General features: G+C 46.3%; 1 protein-coding gene across 1 annotated transcript; it reads right to left on the reverse strand.

Annotated features, from left to right (window-relative positions):
* Window positions 1-345: 345 nt before the first annotated feature.
* On the reverse strand, window positions 346-22976 carry AREL1 (apoptosis resistant E3 ubiquitin protein ligase 1). Its single transcript, XM_068165587.1, has 19 exons — window positions 22820-22976; window positions 21632-21691; window positions 20761-20987; window positions 18855-19092; window positions 16932-17101; window positions 16673-16853; window positions 14890-15137; window positions 11540-11617; window positions 10915-11056; window positions 10407-10528; window positions 8711-8786; window positions 7119-7228; window positions 5907-6086; window positions 5615-5740; window positions 5284-5413; window positions 5138-5196; window positions 4858-4947; window positions 3697-3872; window positions 346-3509 (listed from the first exon to the last, which is right to left on the reverse strand). Exons 2-19 carry the CDS (start codon window positions 21645-21647, stop codon window positions 3407-3409), a joined length of 2472 nt encoding a protein of 823 aa, XP_068021688.1. The 5' UTR covers window positions 21648-21691; window positions 22820-22976; the 3' UTR covers window positions 346-3406.
* Between the last annotated feature and the right edge of the window lie 915 nt (window positions 22977-23891).

Consider the following 23891-nt stretch of genomic DNA (forward strand, 5'->3'; position numbering starts at 1 on the left):
GGCAGATGTTGGTCTCTTCTTCCAGGCAGCCAGCACCAGAACAAGAGGACACAGTCTCAGGCTGCACCAGGGGAGGTTTAGGTTGGATGTTAGGAAGAAGCTCTATACAGAGAGAGTGATTGCCCATTGAATGGGCTGCCCAGGGAGGTGGTGGAGTCACCATCATTGGAGGTGTTCAGGAGGAGACTTGATGGGGTGCTTGGTGCCATGGATTAGCTGTTTGGGTGGGTTGGATTGGTTGAAGGGTTGGACGTGATGATCTTGAAGGTCTCTCCCAACCTGGTCTATTCTATTCTATTCCCTCAGGACAGCCCCAGAAGAACACTGAGCTGAGAAAGCAGTGGATGGTTTTAAAATATTTTATTTATTGTACAAACTATTTACAAAAAAAAAAAAAAAAAATCAGCTACTACAACCACAGGCTTCCAAATTTTGGCTGATCTCTGCCAGAAATTCACCAGAGATGACTAGGATTTGATCTGTATCATCCAAAGCTCCTGGTTTTTTGAAAGCATGCAACATGGCCTGCTGGTGCAGGCTGAAGCCAGGCCCTTTGCACCTCGAAGCAGCTTCAGGAAATGGAACCTGTCAAGAGAGGATACCAGGATCCTAAAGGTTTCTACAGAAGGGCCTCTATTAAGTGGGCATAAATAAAGGGTAGAAAGAAAAGTACCAAGCCTCTGCCAGAAGTAGCACACAGTATTGGTGACCAAAGCACATCCCCGTCGCCATTGCCAGCGCTCAGGGAAGCATAAAAAGTGACTGTACTGGGAAAGGGTATAAAGCCAGAGAGTAACTGAGAAACACTGGGATGGACCTCAGGAACATGGGACCAGCTAGGTGCCTATGGAAACAATGGGGATGGGTTTAGTTGACTAAGAGCACCCATCATAGTTCTCACTGCATTTGTGTTAAAGAAGAAAGTCCTTGGCATCTGCGCAGCTGCTGGGAAGCAGGGGGTGCTGTCTGCAATGCAATGAGAAGCATTTAGGAGCTCTTTCCAGCAGAGGAAGACTGCCCAATGTCCAGCTACTTCATCCTCAGAATTAAAAAGTCCAGCTCAAGAGAAGAAGGGAGAAGATTCCTGAGGAAGATGTCACTGGTAGAGTTGGCCCATAGCTACAAGGCTGAAAATATCCTCACCAGGTGAGACTTCAAGACAAGGCTGCAACTTGGGAACAGCACCAAACTATGCCTCCCAACAAACAGGAGTTTAGCTGAGCACTGCCACCTCCTCTCGGTCCCTGGAAAAAGCAGCTAAGTGGTGGCATGGAGAACACAAGAACTCTAACTCTACTGACCATGGAAGCTATCTGCAGTGTAAGTAAAATGGAACCCTATTCTCCACTCAAAGGAGGTCAGGACCTTGCAGAATGGAGCCTGCTCTAAAAAAGGGAGCACAACCATGACTGAAGTGATCGGTCAGAGTGCAACGGTGGCAACTCTCAAGCTGGCAGCCTACCAGCACCTCGGTGCCAGCGAGGGAATGAAATCACAAGGCAAAGAAATCCCCCTGAGTAGTCTCAATGCTCAGCTAGCTGCTTTTTGGCACCAAAATGGCTTATTGTCTTCTGTACACACTCAGCCCAGAATGGCTAAGATGCTGCCTTAAAAACATTTTGTAGCTGTAGAAATGTTTCCTCTAAATTCCCAGTCAATCCAACTAAGCTATCTCAGAAAAGCACAGAGTTACCCATACTGTGCAGATGTCTGCCTGGATCAGTTTGAGGGCAGCAGAAGGGGAGTGAAGAGGGTGATGCGACTTTTTGTCTAATATGGTGTTCTAAAATTAGCTCAGGGATGCCAGTCTGAGACTCCATTCTGGAAGAAATCCAGCAATTCCACAATCCAATGAAAACTTACATTGCAGGTAGTAGCAATACAGTTTGTGTCCTGCATGCTTTTGACTCCTGACCCACACTATCCAGGGGACTGCTGAGAAATTAGAGATCTTGCATTTTGTTTCAGTGAAGAACTCACCAAGATTCCCAAATTCCCCTTCCCTCCCTTTATTTCCCTGTGAAGGGCTGTATGGACTTCTAGCAACAACACACCCCAACCATAAGCTTACTTCTCAGGCTAGTCTGCCACTCCTCTCCCCAAAAGTCAGACAATGCTAAGTGCAGGCTGCTGAGTGATCACTTGAATGAAGTTCTAGTTAACATTTTGTGCTGGGAAGCCAGCAGCACTGAATGGAACAGGAGGAGAGTTGAAGAAAGAAGGTAGGAAGTTTGAGAGGACTGAAAGCCAGCTGCTCTCCAGGCACCAGCACCCCTCTGGAAACTGCCTGAAATGCATTAGAGAAAGAGAAACCTCAGGCTGTTGCATGATAGAGGTAGAAGCCAAGACCCTGGGGTGGAGGTACCATGTTCTGTCCAGTACCATCACCCAACAACAAATGCAAGCCCAGTGCACACTGTAGTTGCTTACTGACCTGCCACTGTTACTACATAACTTAATGTACCCTGAAGGTGAATGGGGGATAGGCATTGGTGCTCAGCATTAAGGGAATCACACGTGCCCATACTCTCTCTCCTGAGGAAAGGAAAAGAAGGTGAGGGCATGGGACAGCTTCCTGTGCAACATCAACTGTCTGAAACATTCAATGGAGGAGAAACTCCTCTTCCAGTTCATTTGCAGAGGCTGATTACCAGCCACTGCTGGAGAAGGACGCTTCTGCTGCTGGACCCTGGTGGAGGTAGTACAGGATCACTGCCAGGGCCAGCACTTGTGCTCCGAAGAGACTGTTCTCCCCTTTGGGTTACTTCCTCCAGTGGATACTACCCATTTTTCTCTGTGGCACAAGCAACAGCAGCATCCAGAGCAAGATGGGAGAAGGAGAACCAGAAACCCTTCTGGGTCAGGTGCTGAAAGGATGAACAACCCTATACTCTCCATGATTCAGAGTTAGATGAGCTATTGGGGAAGCATCACTGGGGGAGATGAGCCAAGACATGGAAAGTTAATAAGGCTTCCTGCAAGCCAGGTTTCCAACAAAGCTCCATGCTGGTTTCCCCTCTTCCTCCCAGAGAGCTACGATATAGGCAGCTCAACAGATCTCCTGCATCTCACTTTAACTTCTGCTTATGAACTTCATCTTATGACCGAAGGATGGGTATGCAGGGTGCATGGAAATCAAGTGCAATATCTCCTTGATGCATGTACCACAGTCCTTTTACTGTTTCACACTGAATCAAAGGGAGAATGAGAGAAAGGGAAAAGATGAGCTCTCAATGACATATCTGGGATGCAGAAAAGGCCACATGACATCTTCTGGATGACAAATTCCTTTACATGGAGTCTTTGCTCTGCCTCCATTCCCTGTGTGAAGAGAAGGAGAAAAAGCAGAGGACTGCACCTTGCCACGAAGGGCCAGGAGGGTAAGTGGTCTCCTGGAAAGGGGAAATCACAGCATGCCAAAGCCCTCACAGCCCTCGCTGATAGCTAGCTGCAGCATCTTGTGCACTTCCTCATAGGAGTCATAAGTAGGGAGGCACAGCTGGTTGAAACTGCAAAACAAAAGAAAAATTCCATTCAGACTAGGTCTGAGAGGATCATCCTCATCAGCTGCTTTCAGATGGGTTAACAAGAGCGTCACACACATTACGTGTTAGACACTGCTTGCCCACCACACCCAGCTAAGTGGCCTTCCCAAAAATCACAGTGCAGGAAGTCCTACCACCCCAGGATACTTACCAAGTGTGGGCTGTCGGCAAAGTACTGTGAGTTGGAGCTGCAATGATCTGGAAAGATGGACAAAGTGCAGCAAACCCTCCTGGGGGCAGTTGGGAGGAACCAGTTGTGAACTGTAAGAGCCTGGCCAGCTCTTCCTGTGTAAAACTGGAGACCACAGTCCAAAACCACCTCATAACCTGACAGAAAACAGTAGAGAGAAAGCCAGGTCAGGCAAGCAAATCAACTAAACATGTAAGCAAGTTGTAAGAAGATCAGCCAACTGCCCTTGCAAGCAAGTGCTCCACTAATAGCCAGACTTATTTTCTTTTTGTTTTACCAGGGTGACACGTAGATGCCAGTATTAGATCCTTTCTTATCAGTTCAGAGATGTCCCACGCTACTGCCTCCCACCAGTCCTTTCTTTTAAAGCAGAAAGGCTTCTTCTCTCCCCACAGAGATTTTTATTTTTAGCAATACTTGCAACAGGCAATGAGGTAGGTTTACAATGCAGAAGCTTGATTGCTTCTTGCACTATGCTGATCTTTTGATTTTTCACATCCTCTGTTACTTTGGCAGGAAGGTGGAACCAGCCTCTTGTTTACAGCTAGGAGCTTGTGCTCCCATTCTCTTTCCATCTTGGGTGCTTTGGCATCTTACATTGTATTTCTAAATGGAGCTGCTGCCATTACCATACCCATCAGGAAAGGCAGGGAGGAATGTGAACAATTACAAGGTACAAATTTAGGCAAGCACATCAATAGTCTTTACCACGGCACTGAATTCCAAACGCTCCACGTAGGCTGCAATCATAATCTTCAAACGTCCCTTAGAGACAAATACATCACCACGAATGTCTTCAGCAGCAATGATTCCCACTAACTCCTCCTGATTCCCCACTAAACTGTTCTTAATTAGTGCTTTGTTGGATTTCCTTAAAAAGGCTTCTGCTGCTGATTTTCACCTGCCTGATTAAGCATCATCTCTAGTCAGTCAGGCCGAAGGATCTCTCTAGGGAGAAGCATTAGTTCATAACGTGTGCAGTCCTACCCCTGACCCCTGAAACTTTTAGTTTGTCTTTCTGGAAGCCTAATTTCCAACCAGGGAATCTGTTCAAAATTTAAGCTGTCTTCTGCTGTAGTCAGGCATTTCCAGCAAGCAGGAAGGAGAAGCCTTTTCACCTACCTTCTCACGGAAGTGCCAAGATCCTCCTACGACTACAGCATGTGCCTTGAAGTCACAGACACTGATATCTCCAGTACCACACATAAGCAACTGAAAGGCAAGAGACTGTAGTCAGAAAGTCAGAAGCCCAGGAAACAAGGTGAGAGCTACTGTGCAAAGTACAAACATTTAAAATGCTTAGAGAGGTAGTGTTTTGGTTTTACTCCAGATGCAGAAAGCATTTGATTTGTCAGAGAGGAGGGGAGGTAGGGGTAGAGATGCTTAGGGAGGCAGCAATTACCTCAAGCTCATTTTCATCAAAAATAGCCAAGAGGTTTTCAGGAACTAACTCATTAAGACCTGGAAGAAAAGAGGAGAGAAGAACAGCAAGTGCTGTGCCCCTGGGACATGAAGGCAGAGAGGAGACGGGAGCAGACAACCTGTTACCTTTCAGGAAGTGATCCACCTCCTCTCTAACTTGATTGGCCAGCCTGTACTGTGCAAGCAGATTTAGATACAAGATTTTGTTTTCATTGGTTACTGGTATCTGAGCCCCTCCTGCTACCAGTTCCACCACCTGAAAACAAGAGAACACCTCACGTGAGTGGGACCAGCAGCATTCCCCAAACCTCAGCTCCTAATCAGAATAAACCCAAAGCAAAGAGCTACTGCCCAGAGTAAGCTTGGTTTTCTAGGGCAAGATAGCAGAGTTCTCAGCCTCCCCAGCTACAGGACAAAAGGGATTAAACTGTTCCACTTTCAGGAACTGCCCCCTCACCTTCTCCAGCTGTCCTGTTTTGCTATACTTCTCTTCAGCAAAGACCAGATCCATCTCACTCACATCATTGTTCAGTATGAAACAAACTTTGGATTTATAGAATTCTGGGTCATCTGTTTCAAAATACTGTGTGAAAGGAAAAGAAGACAGGGACGTGGGAGGGAGGGAACGAGCAAACAAACACAACCCCTCCACACATTGTTAACCAGGACTCTGGATCTGTTTCCACAACACCAGCATTCAACCTCTCCCCAGACCAAGAGAGGCTTCAGACAAGGCTGGGCAGCATCACCTTGTAATGCATACGAAGTCCTATGATCTGAGCCAGGAAGGATCGGGTGAAGCGAGCTCGCACCAGTTGTTTGTAAGCACCTCCCAGAGATGATTCATAAAGGCATTTCCCCACCAGGCGGCCTGCAAACTCGTACACTTTGAGTCGCAAGTACGTGGGACGCCCTGGATTTGGATGCACCTGTGAAGAGGGAGCAAGAGGAAATGTCCCAAGTACCAGACAACAGCAGCACAACTGCTGGAGCCCCTATTACAGGAAGGATCTGGACGTGCTGGAATGTGTTCAGAGAAGGGCCATGAGGATGAGCAGAGGGCTGGAGCTCCTCTCCTGTGAGGACAGACTGAGAGAGTTGGGACTATTTACTCTGGAGAAGGCTCCCAGAAGACCTTATTGTGACCTTCCAGTATCTTAGTGGAGCCTACAAGAAAGCTGGAGAGAGACCTTTTAGGGTGTCAGGTAATGATAGGACTAGGGAGAATGGAACAAAAATAAACAGAGGTAGATTCAGATTGGATGTTAGGAAGAAATTCTTCAGCACGAGGGTGGTGAGACACTGGCACAGGTTGCCCAGGGAGGTGGTGGAAGCCTCATCCCTGGAGGTTTTTAAGGCCAGGCTGGATGTGGCTCTGGGCAACCTGATCTAGTGTGAGGCGTCCCTGCCCATGGCTGGGGGGTTGGAACTAGATGATGCTTGAGATCCCTTCCAACCCTAACAATTCTGTGACTCTATGATTCTAAGTAACCAGTATGGGACTTCTTTGAGTAACTGCCTCTCTCAGGCTGCCCCAGGAGCTTTAGTGTAATATCCTCAATGCCAAGCAATAGCAATAAAATGCCTGAACCGGCCTAGGAAGAATACAGAATGTTTCATATGCACAAGCCATAAGCTGTAGGAGACCAGAAACAGACACTGAAACATTCAGAACCAACATAACTTCTATACACTCTGATGCCACCCTCTCTGGCCCAGAAATCCATCCCTCCCTGCTGACTGGTCACCCTCTGCTGTACATCCAGCCAGTCCTTTGACAATTCAATAGCCTAAGATCATTAAGTAAAGCTTTGAGATAGGTGCTGGAAGTGACTGTGCAAGCAAGCTAGAGAATGGGTAAGGCTGTAGACCACTTGACAGGAGCAGCAGCTGCATTATTTAACCATCAGTATGTCAATGCCCACGTTTCTGTGCATTCAGCACAGGAACTGCAGACTCACCAAGGCCTGGTTGTTATCACTGAAGCGTGTGAAGAGCTGACTCGTGGTATCAAACAGTGCCTTACAGATGAGCTCAAACCACTCTCGCCGTGGACCTCCCCAGTCCAGAGCTACAAGATAAACCAAGTTTGGTCATGCATGGGTCACCAAGCCAGGATTTTCATCCATGCTGTATTACCTAACATGAAAGCTCATTGCACTGAACAGCTCCGTGCCAAAAACGCAGTAGACAGGGACTCCAGAACTCTAGATTCTGCTCCCAAACACAGTCTTAATAGTTTTAATTTGAACCTCAAGTCCTTATGTAAAGTAGGGATAGAATAGCACCAGTGGGATAATCCACTAACATCTGTGAGAAAAGTGGAAGGGCTGGAAAGCCACAAAAGGATAGATATAGAATCACAGAATCAACAAGGTTGGAAAAGACCTCAAAGATCATCAAGTCCAACCTGTCAGCCAACACCTCATGACTACTAGACCATGGCACCAAGTGCCACGTCCAGTCCCCTCTTGAACACCTGCAGGGATGGTGACTCCACCACCTCCCTGGGCAGCCCATTCCAATGGCCAGCTTGAGACTGTGTCCTCTTGTTCTGGTGCTGATTGCCTGGGAGAAGAGACCAACCCCCTCCTGGCTACAACCACCTTTCAGGTAGTTGTAGACAGCAATAAGGTTTCCCCTGAGCCTCCTCTTCTCCAGGCTAAGGAACCTCAGCTCCCTCAGCCTCTCCTCATAGGGATTGTCCTCAAGGCCTCTCCCCAGCCTTTTAGCCCTTCTCTGGACAAGTTCAAGAGTCTCAATCTCCTTCTTAAACTGAGGGGCCCAGAACTGGACACAGGACTCAAGGTGTGGCCTGACCAGTGCTGAGGACAGGGGCAGAATGACTTCCCTGCTCCTGCTGGCCACACTGTTCCTGATACAGGCCAGGATGCCATTGTCCTTCTTGGCCACCTGGGCACACTGCTGGCTCATGTTCATCTGGCTGTCAATCAGTACCCCCAGGTCCCTTTCTGTTTGGCTGCTCTCCAGCCGCTCCGACCCCAGCCTGTAGCTCTGCATGGGGTTGTTGTGACCAAAGTGCAGCACCCAGCATTTGGACTTATTGAATGCCATCATGCTGGACTCTGCCCATCTGTCCAGCCTGTCAAGATACCTCTGCAGAGCCCTCCTACCTTCTAACAGATCAACATCTGCTCCCAACTTGGTGTAATCTGCAAATTTACTGATGACTGACTCAATCCCCTCATCCAGATCATCAATGAAGATATTAAGCAGGATGAGGCCCAGCACTGATCCCTAGGGGACACCACTGGTGACAGGCTGCCAGCTGGATGTGGCACCATTCACCACCACTCTCTGGACTCAGCCTCCAGCCAGTTCCTAACCCAGCACAGAGTGCTGCTGTCCAAGCCATGGGCTGACAGCTTGGCCAGGAGTTTGCTGTGGGGGACGGTGTCAAAGGCCTTGCTGAAGTCCAGATGGACTACATCCACAGCCTACATACTACAGGAAACCAGAATTAATGACTAAAACTACCCTGCCATCATATTGCTTTCATTTCTTCCTCAAATAGATTCACAGGATAACTCACCTTCTTCATCCTGAAAAATCACTTCAAAGTTTTTGCTCCAGTCAGAAACAGAAAAATTTCTTGTGGCTTTAAAAGACTGCAAGAGAAAAACAAAAACAGAGAAGAAAAAAGAAAACAGCAAGAGCCATTACTGCCTGGCACCATGTATCCATCAGGCAGCCTTGCACAGTGGCAATTTAAGCAACACAAAATCCAAGAAACAGCCTGGTACTCTAAAGCATAGAAATGAGGATTGGGAACCCCTAAAGTCTAACTCTTATTTGTCCAAAGCCACAGAAGCCAATTCTTCATTTTCTGTTGAGGCACATTATCCATTCATTTTATCTTAGCACAGATATATCCCTCTCAAGGCTGCAGTATTGTTTAAGGTATTAAAATGCCTGTGGGAAGGAGCAATTTCTGCAAAGCACTGCCAGCCCACGAGTTGGATTTCAAAGAGGAATGTTTCAGAGAGCATTGGAAAATAGCTTGAAGGGTTCACCGAGTTCATACTTCAAGCAAGTCACGACACAGAAAAGTATAAAAGTATTTCAAATGTCTAGAACTTCCTGTGTCCTGATTCTGGATTGCAATTAAAGACAACTTTAAAAGTTACCAGTGTGACTGAGATCTGCTGTGTGACTTTGGCTTACCTTACCTTCGAATAGGTTAGAGCATCACGCTAGTCACACCTCTGGTCACGCTCATTGTGCCCATCGACCTTGGGCACTAAAGCTTACATTGATGATGAGGATGATTATGGCACTAAGTTTGTCTCACTAGGCTGTTACACCAGTGCTCATGACAGTGCAGGAGTTTCCAAAACAGCAGGAAAAAGTGGTGACAGAAATACTGTTTTGAAGTGAAGTCATTTTGTAGCAAGCTATTAACTGAATCTCATTAACACTGCCAAGCCGAGATGTGAAGAAAACATTCCAAAACACAATTTACTGTGAGTAAACCAAGGAAAACCCCAGACACTCCTGCTTTCCCCAGAAAGGTTCTTCTCCATCTTTATATAGCACTACTGTGGCAAGACAACATGTGGAAATGTAAGTCAGAATAACTGCCTGCCCTGCATACCCAGGATTGGAATGTCAGTTAAGAACTCTGTTACACACATGACTCTTTCTTAAGTATAGTTTTGGAAATATATCATCTTAGGTCAGCAGCAATGAAGACTTAACTCAAGGACTCTACAAACTATTTTATCATCATACTGAACCACTACTAGGAGCCTGTTGATGCAAGAGCTCCATGCATGTAGGTCAGTAACACATGAATTGAAAGCTTATCTCACTGAATGGCTCCATACCAGAAAAACAGTAGATGCTCAGGAGCTCTAGAGGCTCTGCTCTAACATCTGGTGCAGGCAGACAGGCTCATTCTGGGCCTCAGGTTCCAGTATATCAAGTGGGGACAGAATAGCACCAGCAGATCTCCTGCTTTTACAGGCTCTGCATGCATTTACCCTAGACATCTCTCAGGGCTTGATTTACTCTGTGACAAGTCCCTTAAAAATTTATCAGGACTGAAGTTTCCCAGTTACTTAACAACTTGATCTGAGCCCACTGGCTGCAGAGAAGGAAAAGAACATCCCAGACAACACCAAACCTGAACACAGAGGAGCTACCTTGATATTTTTTTCTCTTTTTTTTTGGACTTTTTCCCACCTCAAGCTGTCTGCTGCCTTGGCCCCAGAGAGCCATACACTCACCGACTCCAGCAGACAGTGACGGCTGACCTTCAGCGTGACCTTGGAGTGAGGCCTTTTCATGTGCACCTGGCGTAGCTCTCGCTGGAAGAAGTTCACTTTGTCCTGGAAGGTCTCTGAGCCTCCTGAGAACAGTAGCAAAGTGGCCTCAGCTGTCAACAGCTCAAACATCTAGAAGGCATCTCTGAGGCTAACTGCACAGGCCGGCTTTACAGCCCAAGGATGAGTTTATTACGGCAAACTCTGGAAACAGAACTCTAAAGAAAGTTTGCAGCTGGTCTTGGTGATACTCAGATCAGATGCACGTTCAAAGAGCCTGACAGAAAAGCCAAACAGCTGGCATGATGAAACACATTTTGTGGAAGCACCAATTGGAACAGAACATAAAGCTCCAGAAATCAAGAGTTCTCATCTAAGGTCATTCAAAACTGGTAGTCTTCATTCCCCAGGGAAACTAGCAGACTCAAGCGCTAACCTTCTGACTGCTGCACCCACCTCACTGCCCCTTTACCTATGTTTTTATGCAGAGAGCGAATGAAAGTGGCTGCCAAGATGTTCCTCTCCTTGCAGCTGAGCTCCACAGGGGGTTGGATCCCATCATCCACCACCAGTGTCAGTAATTTGTGCACAGGGTCAGGACCAAGGTATGAAAACTAGCAGCAAAAAGATGCAAGAAAGGGTAAACCATCATGCAGAAGGTGCAGTACGTTCAGTAGACAGAGCAACACCACCTGCACTCTAAGACTCTCTGCTCACCCATGCACATGCAGTTAACAGGAACACTTTTTCAAGCAACCAGACTCAAGTTAGGAGGCTGCATTAAACTTCACACCCTCACCTAGGGGGCTTCAGTGGACACAATCTCAGCACTTTATCAAGTTTACAAGGAAAACAAACGAGAAATGTGAAAGGATTCAAGATTTTTGTCTAGCATTGGGACAAAAGGCAGAGAGGAGTCATACAACTGGTTCCTATTAATAAATATTAGTGGAATTTAGGTGCTAAGAAGGAATTCCAGAGTTGGATTTTATGTTGCTCTGTGGGTGGAAGCCCTTCCCTCCAAAAAAGAGAAATCAGACAGTCATTCACAAGGACAATATGGAGGTGCAGTGACAGCTACAGGGGAAGAGGCTCACCTTTGTGCCAGGACACACTCTAAAGGTGAAAAGGCGCCATGGAATGATCTTCAGGTAAAATTCTTTCACTGAGAATTGCTGAGTAACCACAAGAAAAAGAGAAGTTAAAGGTCACACATCTGTTAAGGACTGTCCCTGAAGCACACAAGGCACAGGACTTATCTGTAAGGCCAGGCCTTCCTCCAACCCCAAGAACAGATTTCTGCAACCTTTGATGACATCTCCTTCTGACACAAGACATAAAAGCCTTTAAAGCTGTACAGAACTGTAAGCAACTTGTCAGCAAGACTTTACTGTGTGCATCTACAATGCATGTGGGAAACATGACACAGATTTTACAGCAGCAACCCACTGTGATCAGCAGAACATAACCTGTCTAACTGGAAGATAACATTAAGTACACTTGAGACACCAAATCCAGCACAAGATTGTAACACACTGACAGAAGGGGATTAGAAGTCACGTGGGCAGAACTACTGCTACTACTCCTTAATTTTCACAACCATGTTAAATAACTTTTAAAAAGCACCTGCAATTGCTAAACCCAGGAGAGCTACAGACATTTCTTCTCTGTGTATTTCCACCAGAACAAGAGAAAATACTAGCTGTAGAACTGTTGCTTTTTGGAGAGCAAGCTAAGATGAAACGTCAGCATCTTTAGACAAAGCACAAAGCCATTTTCTGCACAAGCCTGTTCTATCTGCAATGAGTGGAGGGAAAAAGAAAACCCTAACAAACAACAGAACAACCAACAAGCATCATGTCTCCAGAAACCAAATAAATATGAACAACAGCCACTTAAAGAAGTAACAGCACAGTAACAGTATCTACTGTACAGGACAGATGCTCTAGGTACAGAGAGCACCTGAAGGGGGCATATAAGAAGGATGTAAGGGGACTGTTTAAAAAAGGCCTGTAGTGATAGGATGAGGGGGAATGGAATGGAATGGAATGGAATGGAATGGAATGGAATGGAATGGAATGGAATGGAATGGAATGGAATGGAATGGAATGGAATGGAATGGAATGGAATGGAATGGAATGGAATGGAATGGAATGGAATGGAATGGAATGGAATGGAATGGAATGGAATGGAATGGAATGGAATGGAATGGAATGGAATGGAATGGAATGGAATGGAATGGAATGGAATGGAATGGAATGGAATGGAATGGAATGGAATGGAATGGAATGGAATGGAATGGAATGGAATGGAATGGAATGGAATGGAATGGAATGGAATGGAATGGAATGGAATGGAATGGAATGGAATGGAATGGAATGGAATGGAATGGAATGGAATGGAATGGAATGGAATGGAATGGAATGGAATGGAATGGAATGGAATGGAATGGAATGGAATGGAATGGAATGGAATGGAATGGAATGGAATGGAATGGAATGGAATGGAATGGAATGGAATGGAATGGAATGGAATGGAATGGAATGGAATGGAATGGAATGGAATGGAATGGAATGGAATGGAATGGAATGGAATGGAATGGAATGGAATGGAATGGAATGGAATGGAATGGAATGGAATGGAATGGAATGGAATGGAATGGAATGGAATGGAATGGAATGGAATGGAATGGACCGGACCGGACCGGACCTTCAAGATCATCGTGTCCAACCCATCAACCAACACCACCTAATCAACTAAACCATGGCACCCCATCCAGTCTCTTCCTAAACACCTCCAGTGACGGTGACTCCACCACCTCCTTGGGCAGCCCATTCCAATGGGCAATCACTCTCTCTGTGTAGAATTTCTTCCTCGAACCCAGTCTGAACCTTCCCTGGCACAGCTTGAGACTAGTTTCAAACTAGGGAAGAGCAGATTTAGATTAGATGTTAGGAACAAGTTCTTTACCATGAGGGCAGTGGAGAACTGGAACAGGCAAGTAGTTGAGGCACCATCCCTGGAGATATTCAAGGTGAGTCTTGACAGGGCTTTAGGCAACCTGATCTAGTTAAGCATGCCCCTGTTTACTGCAGAGGGCATTGGATTAGATGACCTTTGGAGGTCCTTTCCAACTCAGACCATTCCATGATGATATCCAGGGATACAATTACACACACTTGTATTAACAACTTTGCCACCTACCGGGAACCGGCAACAGTAGCCACTTCTGGCAGTCTCCTTTACTAGGTAAAGCAACAGAAAAGTCCACAAGGGGACCCCACTGATGAGAGAACGCTGCACTCATGAGGACCCAGCATGCATTCCCAAAGTCAGTTCTTAAAGCCACATGCAGCAAAGATTTAGAAATCTCTAGCAACAGCCCTCCAATTATAACTGCTTCACAGCCCTCCCTCTCCCTCTCTCTGTGTCAGGAAAGCAGTTCCTGGATTAGTCTTTCACTTTGATAATTATCACTGCATTGTTCAGAATGCATTCAGATCAAGTGATTAACAAAGTGAATTTAAATCTGTTAGTAGATTTAGTGGAATCTTATTTTAAGTTCCCTTGAATGCTTGTAGGAAATAAAGGGTTCTCTCTTCTGTTAACATACTCTTACTGTAACAGTAAGTCAGTTTCTCTGGACTTGATTAAATTCTGGTTCTTCTACTCATATATTTACCCTCTGTCCTCCAATCTCTTCCTTTTCTTTTCCCTGAAATATTCAAGAAACTAAACAGCAGCATAAAATCTGAGAATCTCTTTAAGTTCTGACCTACAGGTATCAGAAACAGAGAAAGGGTCTGACCTGACTAGAGCAAAGGAAAGGCAAACAGACTATGTATTGAACAATCAGTGAGAATAGAATTAACCAGGTTGGAAAAGACCTTTGAGATCATCAAGTCCAACCTATCACCCAACACTATCTAATCAACTAAACCATGGCACCAAGCACCCCATCCAGTCTCTTCCTAAACGCCTCCAGAGATGGTGACTCCACCACCTCCCTGGGCAGCATATTCCAATGGCCAATCCCTCTTTCTATGAAGAATTTCTTCCTAACATCCAGCCTAAACCTTCCCTGGTGCAGCTTCAGACTGTGTCCTATTGTTCTGGTGCTGGTTGCCTGGGAGAAGAGACCAACCCCCACCTGTCTACAACCTCCCGTCAGGTAGTTGTAGACAGCAATAAGGTCTCCCCTGAGCCTCCTTCCCAGTAGGCTTTAGATTATACCTACAAAGACACACGGTGTCCTGAAACTTTGAGGATGATTTTTAGTGTTATTCTCAGCCACGTGCTCCATGTTTGCTGCCTGGCCTTAGGCAAACCTTTGTAAACCAAATCTCAGGCACATAAATCTGGAGCTAAAATAGAAGACACACGAAAGCTCTCCAGCTGCAGTGTCATTTAAACACGTGTTCAAGGCTGGTAACTTTTTGATCCCTACCTTAGGTGACACATAGCAGTACACTTTTTTAGGTTTCTTCACTTTCTCAGGGGTTTGGCTGTCAGAGGGCGAATCTTCATCCTCCTCCTCGGCCGCGGTGGAAGGCCGGCGCTGGGAGGGGCTCAGGTGCGTCGGTGGAAGTTGCCACTGCGTGTTGGTGTAACTGGGAGCATCATAAAGGTAGGCTTCGAAGTAAATACTGACTCCTGAGGTGGACACGTTGCGTTCTACAATGTTCTTTTCATTCTCTGAAAGAAAGAGATACAAAAGAGTTATGTATATGAGATTTAACACATCCAAGTGCCAGGTTCTGCACATTGGCCACAACAACCCCAAGCAGTGCTACAGGCTGGGGTGAGAGTAGCTGGAGAGCGGCCAGGCAGAGAGGGACCTACCGGTGCTGGTTGATAGTAGGCTGAACATGAGCCAACAGTGTGCCCAGGTGGCCAAGAAGGCCAATGGCATCCTGGCCTGTATCAGGAATAGTGTGGCCAGCAGGAGCAGGGAGGTCATTCTGCCCCTGTACACTGCACTGGTCAGGCCACACCTTGAGTCCTGTGTCCAGTTCTGGGCCCCTCAGTTTAGGAAAGATACTGACTTACCAGAACATGTCCAGAGGAGGGCAACAAAGCTGGGCAGGGGTTTGGAGCACAAGCCCTATGAGGAGAGGCTGAGGGAGCTAGGGTTGCTTAGCCTGGAGAAGAGGAGGCTCAGGGGAAAACTTATTGCTGTCTACAACTGCCTGAAGGGAGGTTGTAGACAGGTGGGGGCTGGTCTCTTCTCCCAGGCAACCAGCACCAGAACAAGAGAACACAGTCTGAAGCTGCACCAGGGGAGGTTTAGGCTGGATGCTAGGAAGAAGTTCTTCACAGAAAGAGTGATTGGCCACTGGAATGGGCTGCCCATGGAACTGGTGGAGTCACCACCACTGAAGGTGTTTAGGAAGAGACTGGATGGGGTGCTTGGTGCCATGGTTTAGTTGATTAGATAGTGTTGGGTGATAGGTTGGACTCAATGATCTCAAAAGTCTTTTCCAACCTGGTCAATTCAAGTCAAGTCAATCCTATCCTATTCTGTGTGTTCATGGAGACTAGAATTACGAAGAGAAAAAGAAAAAGAGAGACTCCACAGACCACCACCAAATTAGGCACTGTCATTTTTAAAGCAAAGGCTACAAATCTAAAGGAAAACCTGGTCAAGTGAAACCCTGCTAAAGAAACCCAGGAGTGGAGTGAAAAGATTTCAAGACAGCTGTTTGTCTGTCCTGGCCTCTGAACAGAGACAAATTGAATAAAAAAAAAAAAAGGGAAGAAGACATACAGAATCTCTCTCAGAAGGCCAGCCTAGACTCAGAGCCATCTGACAGCCACACTGCAGACTGGCTCTCTCCTGGAGAAACCAGGAATTAAGCACATAGGTTACAAGCAGTGCTCTTCATTCATATAGCTTAACACACCATACATGACTGGCTCACTTCTGGTGTGGCTCAGGTACCAAGTACTAGCAAGCAACAAAGGTTGAGTAATTTCAAAGGTAAACCTTCAGAGATGGGGGGGGAAACACACATGTTTTTATCTGCTGATGGAACAGAGTGTCAGCATCTCCCTTCTCAGCATCAAATTCATTTCCTTAACATTTTTAAAGGAATAGGCATTTCTTCAGCAATCAAGCATGGCTAGTAGCTAGCCTGCAGAGAAGCCACATTTAGCTCTGCTATACCAGTGTGCAACACATCTTGTAAGGGGACACCTGGAGAACAAATACTGAGTAGATTTTAACTCACCACTTAAAACAATGATGTCAAAATCACCATTGCTTATGGGCTGGTTCTGGTAGGAGATGCAGGCATGGAAACACCCCCTGCAGTGCAAGGTGAGTCGGAAGAACACTTCACACGTCTGGCGATTGGACACCACAGACTTCTCAAAAACAACATCAGAGCTCTCTTCTTCTTGAGGACCCAGCTAAACAGAAAACAAATGAATAAAGGAAGGTCTCTAGCTCACCTCAAGTCAAGCATCATGGGTTGAAGTTGCACTCACCTCATGGATGGAGAGGCTGTAGTTGTGCTCATCTATCAGGGACACAGAATTGCTGGTGGGATTGTCATACTCATCTCTGGGAGCTATCTGCAGAGTGTGCTGCTGCCCACAGGTCAGCACCAGAGTGGAGAAATGGCAGACTATTTTGGTTTTGGAAGGAACCACCATTCCTGAGGCAGATAACAACAATTTAGAGTCAAACAAACTCCAAAGTGAAGCTACAAAGACCTAAAGAAAGAACAACTGGGGCACAAATTTTGACCCCTTAAAAGGGGAGCAAATCTAACCCCATTCTATGCCCACACACTGAAAAGCCCAAGTATCTGAGCACTGAAACACACGGCGTGGTGCACAGGGTTTGCCTTGGTCAGAAATTTAATACTAGGAAATAAAGGAAATGTAGTTAATAGCCCTCAAAAAAAAAAAAAAAGCTTTTCCCACCATTCTAAGTACAAAAAGCATAAAAACTACAAGTCAGATGACATCCAAGGAAACCTGCAAATTCGTATTTTCAAACAAACTCTGACTTGGAGGGTATCCAAATTAAACCTGAGCTTCCTCTTTCTGAAGGGGGACCTTAGCAAGCTTGGTGCCTATTCACAATGGCATGGAATAGAGGTACTTTCGATGAATATATGCACTAAACATAAAAGAGGATGAGTGGTATCCAAAAAAAACCCCAAAAGCAGATGGAAACAAATTTAAACTGGATAGAAAAGGGAAGGTTTTTAAAGAAGTGCCCAATCAAAAGCAGGAACTGCTCCAAGAGTTTAAAGGAATAGAGTAGGGTATTCAAAAGAGGAAGAGTCAAACCATGATGACATTTCCAAACTAAATACAAATAATACCTTTGCAATAGGCATCCTCTGACTACTAAATGGATTGCAAAGTTAATCTGGGTCGAGGCAATCCCAGGCACAAATCCAGGCTGGGCAGTGACTGGCTGGAAAGCAGCCCTGAGGAGAGAGACTTGGGGGTGCTGGGGGACAAAAAGCTCAACATGAGCTCTCAGTGTGCACTTGCAGCCTGCAAAGCCAATCAGATCCTGGGCTGCATCAGGAGAAGTGTGGCCAGCAGGTCGAGGGAGGTGATCCTCCCCCTCTACTCAGCTCTGATGAGACCCCACCTGGAGTACTGCCTCCAGTTCTGGAGCCCCTATTACAGGAGGGATGTGGAGGTGCTGGAAGGTGTCCAGAGAAGGGCCACAAGGATGATCAGAGGGCTGGAGCACCTCTCCTATGAGGACAGACTGAAGGAGTTGGGGCTGTTCAGTCTGGAGAAGAGAAGGCTCCGAGGGGACCTAATTGTGGCCTTCCAGTATCTGAAGGGGGCCTACAGGAAGGCTGGGGAAGGACTTCTCAGGATCTCAGGTAGTGATAGGACTAGGGGGAATGGAATGAAGCTGGAGGTGGGGAGATTCAGGCTGGATGTGAGGAGGAGGTTCTTCACCATGAGAGTGGTGAAGCCCTGGAATGGGTTGTCCAGGGAGGTGGTTGAGGCCCCGTCCCTGGAGGTGTTTAAGCCCAGGCTGGATGAGGCTCTGGCCAGCCTGATCTAGTGTGGGGTGTCCCTGCCCATGGCAGGGGGGTTGGAACTAGATGATCCTTGTGGTCCCTTCCAACCCTGACTGATACTATGATACTATGATAATACACAATGGAGAACATGATACAAGTGGTAAGGGAGTTTAAGCAGCACCAATGACTTACTCTGTCAGGCAGTCACTAATTTGCCAGGTACTGGCAGTCACAAGAATGTTTTAGCTATGGGTCTGTGGCTGGGACATACACACAGCAAAAGGAAAATGGTGAAGGGTAACCCTTTCCCTGCCACCTACCTATTTTAGCTGGAAACACATTTACCTAACCGCCTCCAATATCCCCAGGTCTACTTTGAATCACGAGAAGGCTACTTAGACCTTACCTGGCTGAAACACCTTGTAGTAGGGGCTGTAGGCCACATTCAAGCCACCGAGTTTTACAGAGATCTCGTATCTCCCAGCCCTGCGCACAGTGAAGGCCACTTTCACCACATTGGAATTAGGCTCCTGAAGAACTTCCTGGGTTACAGGAATATCAATTGCTAGCTCCACATGGCAGATGTGAACTCGCAGCCCCACAGGCCGGTGAGCAGGGAAGGGTTGCCCATTTTTATAGAACAACTGCATGGGAAATGGAGAAGTTCAGGTCAGCAAAAATACGGAGTGAACAGAGAAAGAGAAAGCAAGCTGCCTTGGGAAAACCAAGGGCAAGAACCCCAGCTCAGCAAAGGAAAAGAAAACGTACAGCCAGCTCTGTCACGCAGGCTGTGTCCTCCGAAGCAAATAGGGCACAAGCGGGCATTGAACAGCTTCATTCTCTTTTGTGCTGGGGCTCATTTGAGCGCCCTGAAAAGAATATGCCTCTAGGCATTTCTTCTCTGTACTATTAGTGCAGTATCAGAGCAGAAACCAAGAGAATCTGCTACTGAAAGGAAAAAAGCAAAGCCATGTCCTTTCAGAAGAACAAGCAGATCTTGTCCTTTTGCACAGCTACACTTGGGAAAAGCTCTCACTAATAGAGAAGAAAGGATGTTATAGAAACAGTGTGGAGAAGATGCTGACCTGAGGAGCTGACCCGCTCTGTACTGATGAAAGGCATCAGCATGAAGACAACACGTTAGATTAAATCCCAGGCAGTTCAATCACACAAGTGATCCCCAATTTCAGAAGGTAACACACCTCCAACAGTACTTCCTTGCACAGAAAGAATTATACCTGGAAACCCTATGGCTCTTCAAGAGCACCAACTTGTGTGCCAGCTCCTGCCTTTCATCTGCAACCAGCCTGCAGTTGGCAGAAGGTTACTACTGTTCCCTGTTTCTAAACAAAGGAGGGATGGGGCTTAAAGTAGCATGTCCCTTGACTGTCAGTGAAAGAAACCAGTGCATGCAGCAGCTACTGTTGATGAATAAAGGGCTAAGCACATGGGAGACAAGCATGAAGTGCAAGGGCACACTGCAGGACCTGCCTTGAGTAACAGTAAGGTGAAGCAATTAAATTTAATTGGCAGGAACAGAACAAGTCCCTTTCCCCTCAGCTCTTTTTCACTGCCTGCCCTGGGGTTAGGACTCCTCATTTAGCCTCCAACAGAAGGAGTTTCCTTGCCTTCCCAAGAGGGACAGGTATGTCAACCTAGCTGAACCATTTTTGTTTTGATACCCTTCTGGCTTCAGAAGGTGGGGCAGAAAGATGGGCACATGAGCCCAGCAAAACCTGTTCAAACGCTCTCTACGTAGCTCCAAACTCTCAGTGCTCAGGCCTCTCATTCATTTGTATTGCTTGTCCCATTCCCCTAGTCTTGGCCTTTTGGTATTGTAGGGAAATGAGTTCTTGGCAAGCTTTTCCAGGTCAGACAGAATAACACTCAAATTTTTGAGGAACAGGGAGTGGCCATGGAGCTTTATTGCTCTTGGGTTGGTAGAATGCCCACTCCCACGCTCCCAACTTCAGCTGCATAACCAAGATAGCACCAAGTCTGTTGAAGCCAAGGCTCAGCCCACTCACTTCCCAGTAAAGGAAGCAGTAGCTAGCACAAACCTGGTCTCCTCTGGCTCTTCAGAGAATTCTAAAGAGAGTGAGATAAAATTTTAAGGAGTGCAAACCTGAGATGTGCACTTACAGAGTTTTACAACAGTTACAGGGGGCAGAAGACATAAACAGATAGCTTTCCTGCTCCTGAGTTACATCCAGCTTGGTTCCAACCCAAAACCAAAACCCAAACATTGAAGAGCACATCCCTAGCTCTGTTCCTGCCCCCAAAACTGCATGGAAACAGAAATATTGCCTTACATGCACTCGGAAGGCCATGCTATGGCCCACCTCATAGGGGTCCTTCCAATCCCAGGAGATTTTGCAGGACCGGGGATCCAGGTAGTTGCCTCGCACGTAGTCATAAATCGTTCGCTCCCCTCGGCGTTCCCGGTCCTCATGCTGAAGGAAGCTGACTATACGTGCGGCAAGCTCAAAGAGGAACTTAATGGTGAAGAAGAAAGCTACCACAGATACTGTGATCCCACCTGCAGCAAGGAGAGAAACAGAGGGCGGTCGTAGCAGCACGGCTGAGTCAGGCCGCAGAACCCCCTCCGCATCAGCCCACCACACCTTTTGTTAATGACACTCCACTCAACTGCAAATTAGGGGGTTTGAGGCAGAAGCTGCTTCGTGAACGCACCGTGGTTCGCCTTATGCTATGAGTAAGGTTAGAGAATAACAAGGCCCTTAAAACTCTGCAAATGGCTGCACACAGAGGAAATGAGTAAAGGGGATACAGAGTCTCGGGTACAGCTAACAGACATCCCAACAGAAGCATGGAGGTGCAAATTAGAACTACAGAGATGCCTTTAGAGGAAACAGTCATAATACCACACAATCCCTGCATGCCTCTGTGATGCTTCTTAATCCAGCCTTAATGAGGTAACGACCCTGCACTAGCTCTCCAAAGTAAAAAAGGGATAGCTTAGGAATGAGGTCAACAGCAGGACTTTAGGAACAAGAAGAATGGTGGAGAGGCAAGTCTGCTGGAGGGCACAGTGCAAGGGGACAGTAACTTTATGTTTGTCAGGTAGACTCTGAGCTAACGCAAAAGCAGAAGCTCTCAAGAAACCCTTCTAAAGTCTACAGAGAGGTCAACAAATGTGGTGACAGCCTTTCCTTCACTTACCAATAATGTAAAACATCAGGTCCCTTCGGTGAGACACACAGCCGAGGATCACAGCTGCATCTAGAACACAAAATAGGCCAAGTCCAGTCCAATGACTCTTCCTCACACCCTTCGGCCTAAATTTAATCTGCGATTCCTCAGGTACCTATCGATCACCTATCTTCCTCTCCAGGGACATCCCCGTTCTGCAAGACTGTGAAATGTCCAAACATCACAGCATCCTAGGATCCTAGAGCATCCAACTGTACTCCCTCCATCACAGATTCCCATTCACACTCAGGGCTCTAAAAGAAGGACAATATACAGTGGGGAGTGGGCTTTGGGTACTGGAATATGGAGCTACTTTTTGCAGAGTCCCCACCTTCAACAGCAGTGGCCAAAAGCCACTCAGCCACATTCTCATACCTCTACAAGCAATAAAGCTCAATTCTAGTCTGCCACGAAAGTTTATCACAGAGCTCACCAAAATGGACAGAAGCTGACCCTCAACTAGCAACTTCAGAAGGAAAAGCTATGGAATAGAAGGGTTGTGGACAAGACCATCCTCATTTCCTCAGAAGAAACAAAATCCTTCTAGGCCAGAGTCCATTTTTTGCCTTGCACTCTACTAAGGAAAGTATCAATGCAACCATAAAACAGCCCTAGCTGTATTCTCCTACTCAATTCTGCAAAGCAGAGCATCTCTGCTGGAACTCTTTCTAATCAACACGCAAGCTACAACCTTGGGTTTGTACACTGTGAAGATTGCAGCAATTTTTAGAGACATCAGTCTAGAATCGAGTTCTCACTGAGGAGCCTGCTAAACAAACATGTAGTAAAAAGACCACATCCAGAATAACAACATGCTGTTTGGTTGATAAGACATAGCTGACAGATGGAAGGAGAGCAGTGTGACAATTAAACAAACTATTTGGCATACACTAATGCATACAATATAGCTCATTATGTCACCATTTAGTTAGTGAGAAGATACATTGTGCATTAAACTGGTCTTTCTTTTGTTTTAAGCAAACACAAAAGGAGAGTTATTCATCAGTCATCTCAAAAGCAGCAGCAATGGGACATCAGCACCAGAAAGCTTAAATGAGGTATTTCCCCCCAACAATAGCCAGGACTTCCAGCCCAGCAAGTCCCCTTTGCTGGCCTCCACAGATATTGCATCCCTCCAAACGAAGAGAAATCACGTACCTTTACACAACTGCCCATGTTCTAAAAGCCAAAAGGAGGGCACCCATTCTTCAGCATCCTTCCTTTTTGTGCCCAACACCAGGATAAACGTCAACAAGAAGAGGTCATAGAGAAGATTATCATAGAAAGAGAAACTCCTGGAACTTGCATCACAGAATCACTGATGAAAGGTGAGGACCTGAGCACATCGATTTCTTCCTCGTTGTGGAAATGGGTTGTGCTACAATGCTGCTCTCTGTAGCCTGTTGTTTGCCAGCTTCCCTGGAAAAGTTAAAAAAAAGGAGAAAAGTTGAAGCTCCCATTGTTGTGGACAAATCCAGCAAATGTGAGAGGGTGCAAGACCCAAGAGTAATTTGACTGGATGTCAAATCTATAGGAGAGATGCTATTAAGGTATTGCTGTTGACGAAGGGCTAAACTTCACCATACCCTCAACCCCTCCCTGTCACAATCTCATTTCATCATATGACCCTCTGAAACTGCCAGGTTCAAGACAGAACAAAACAAAGCAGATCCCACAGATTTCATCAGGTTCATGGGTTTGACAGAGCAGCTAAGGACCTGCACGCTATCCACGAATGGTGCTAAGGATAAGTGTCACTTCAAGGCTCCACACCCCACACAAAATGCCATGTACTATTCTCACACTGATTTTGCCTAACTCTAAAAGGCTAGCTTAAAATAAATAAATAAATCTTTGAAGGTTCTTGGATCTCCAATCAAACTGGGTAATTTTATTTTGCTGCTGCTGGTCTTGGTATCCAGGAAACCTGCATCTTCATAAGGCATTTCAGTTTCAGCAGCACTATCCACCAAATTACAGCTCACTGTCAGGATGGAGAATTAAATAGAATAAAAAATTAAAGCATGCCAGAAGTAAAGCCACAAAGCCTACACAGTCAGCATCTGCTCATTCAGAGCACAGAGTACACAAAGGAGTTAGGATGAAACCAACAGTCCCAGCTTTACCACAGCAGCTGTCTGTAAAGACAGTCACCTTTTCTGTGGATGCAGGTTATGTGCTCCTCCTGCCTGCCTCAGCTGTCACTTCTTCCTTCCTTCCTCCTCATCCA

Source organism: Melanerpes formicivorus, unplaced genomic scaffold (assembly GCF_026170545.1).
Source record: "Melanerpes formicivorus ecotype bairdi unplaced genomic scaffold, bMelFor1.0.p_v2 SCAF_90, whole genome shotgun sequence".
NCBI classification, from domain to species: domain Eukaryota; kingdom Metazoa; phylum Chordata; class Aves; order Piciformes; family Picidae; genus Melanerpes; species Melanerpes formicivorus.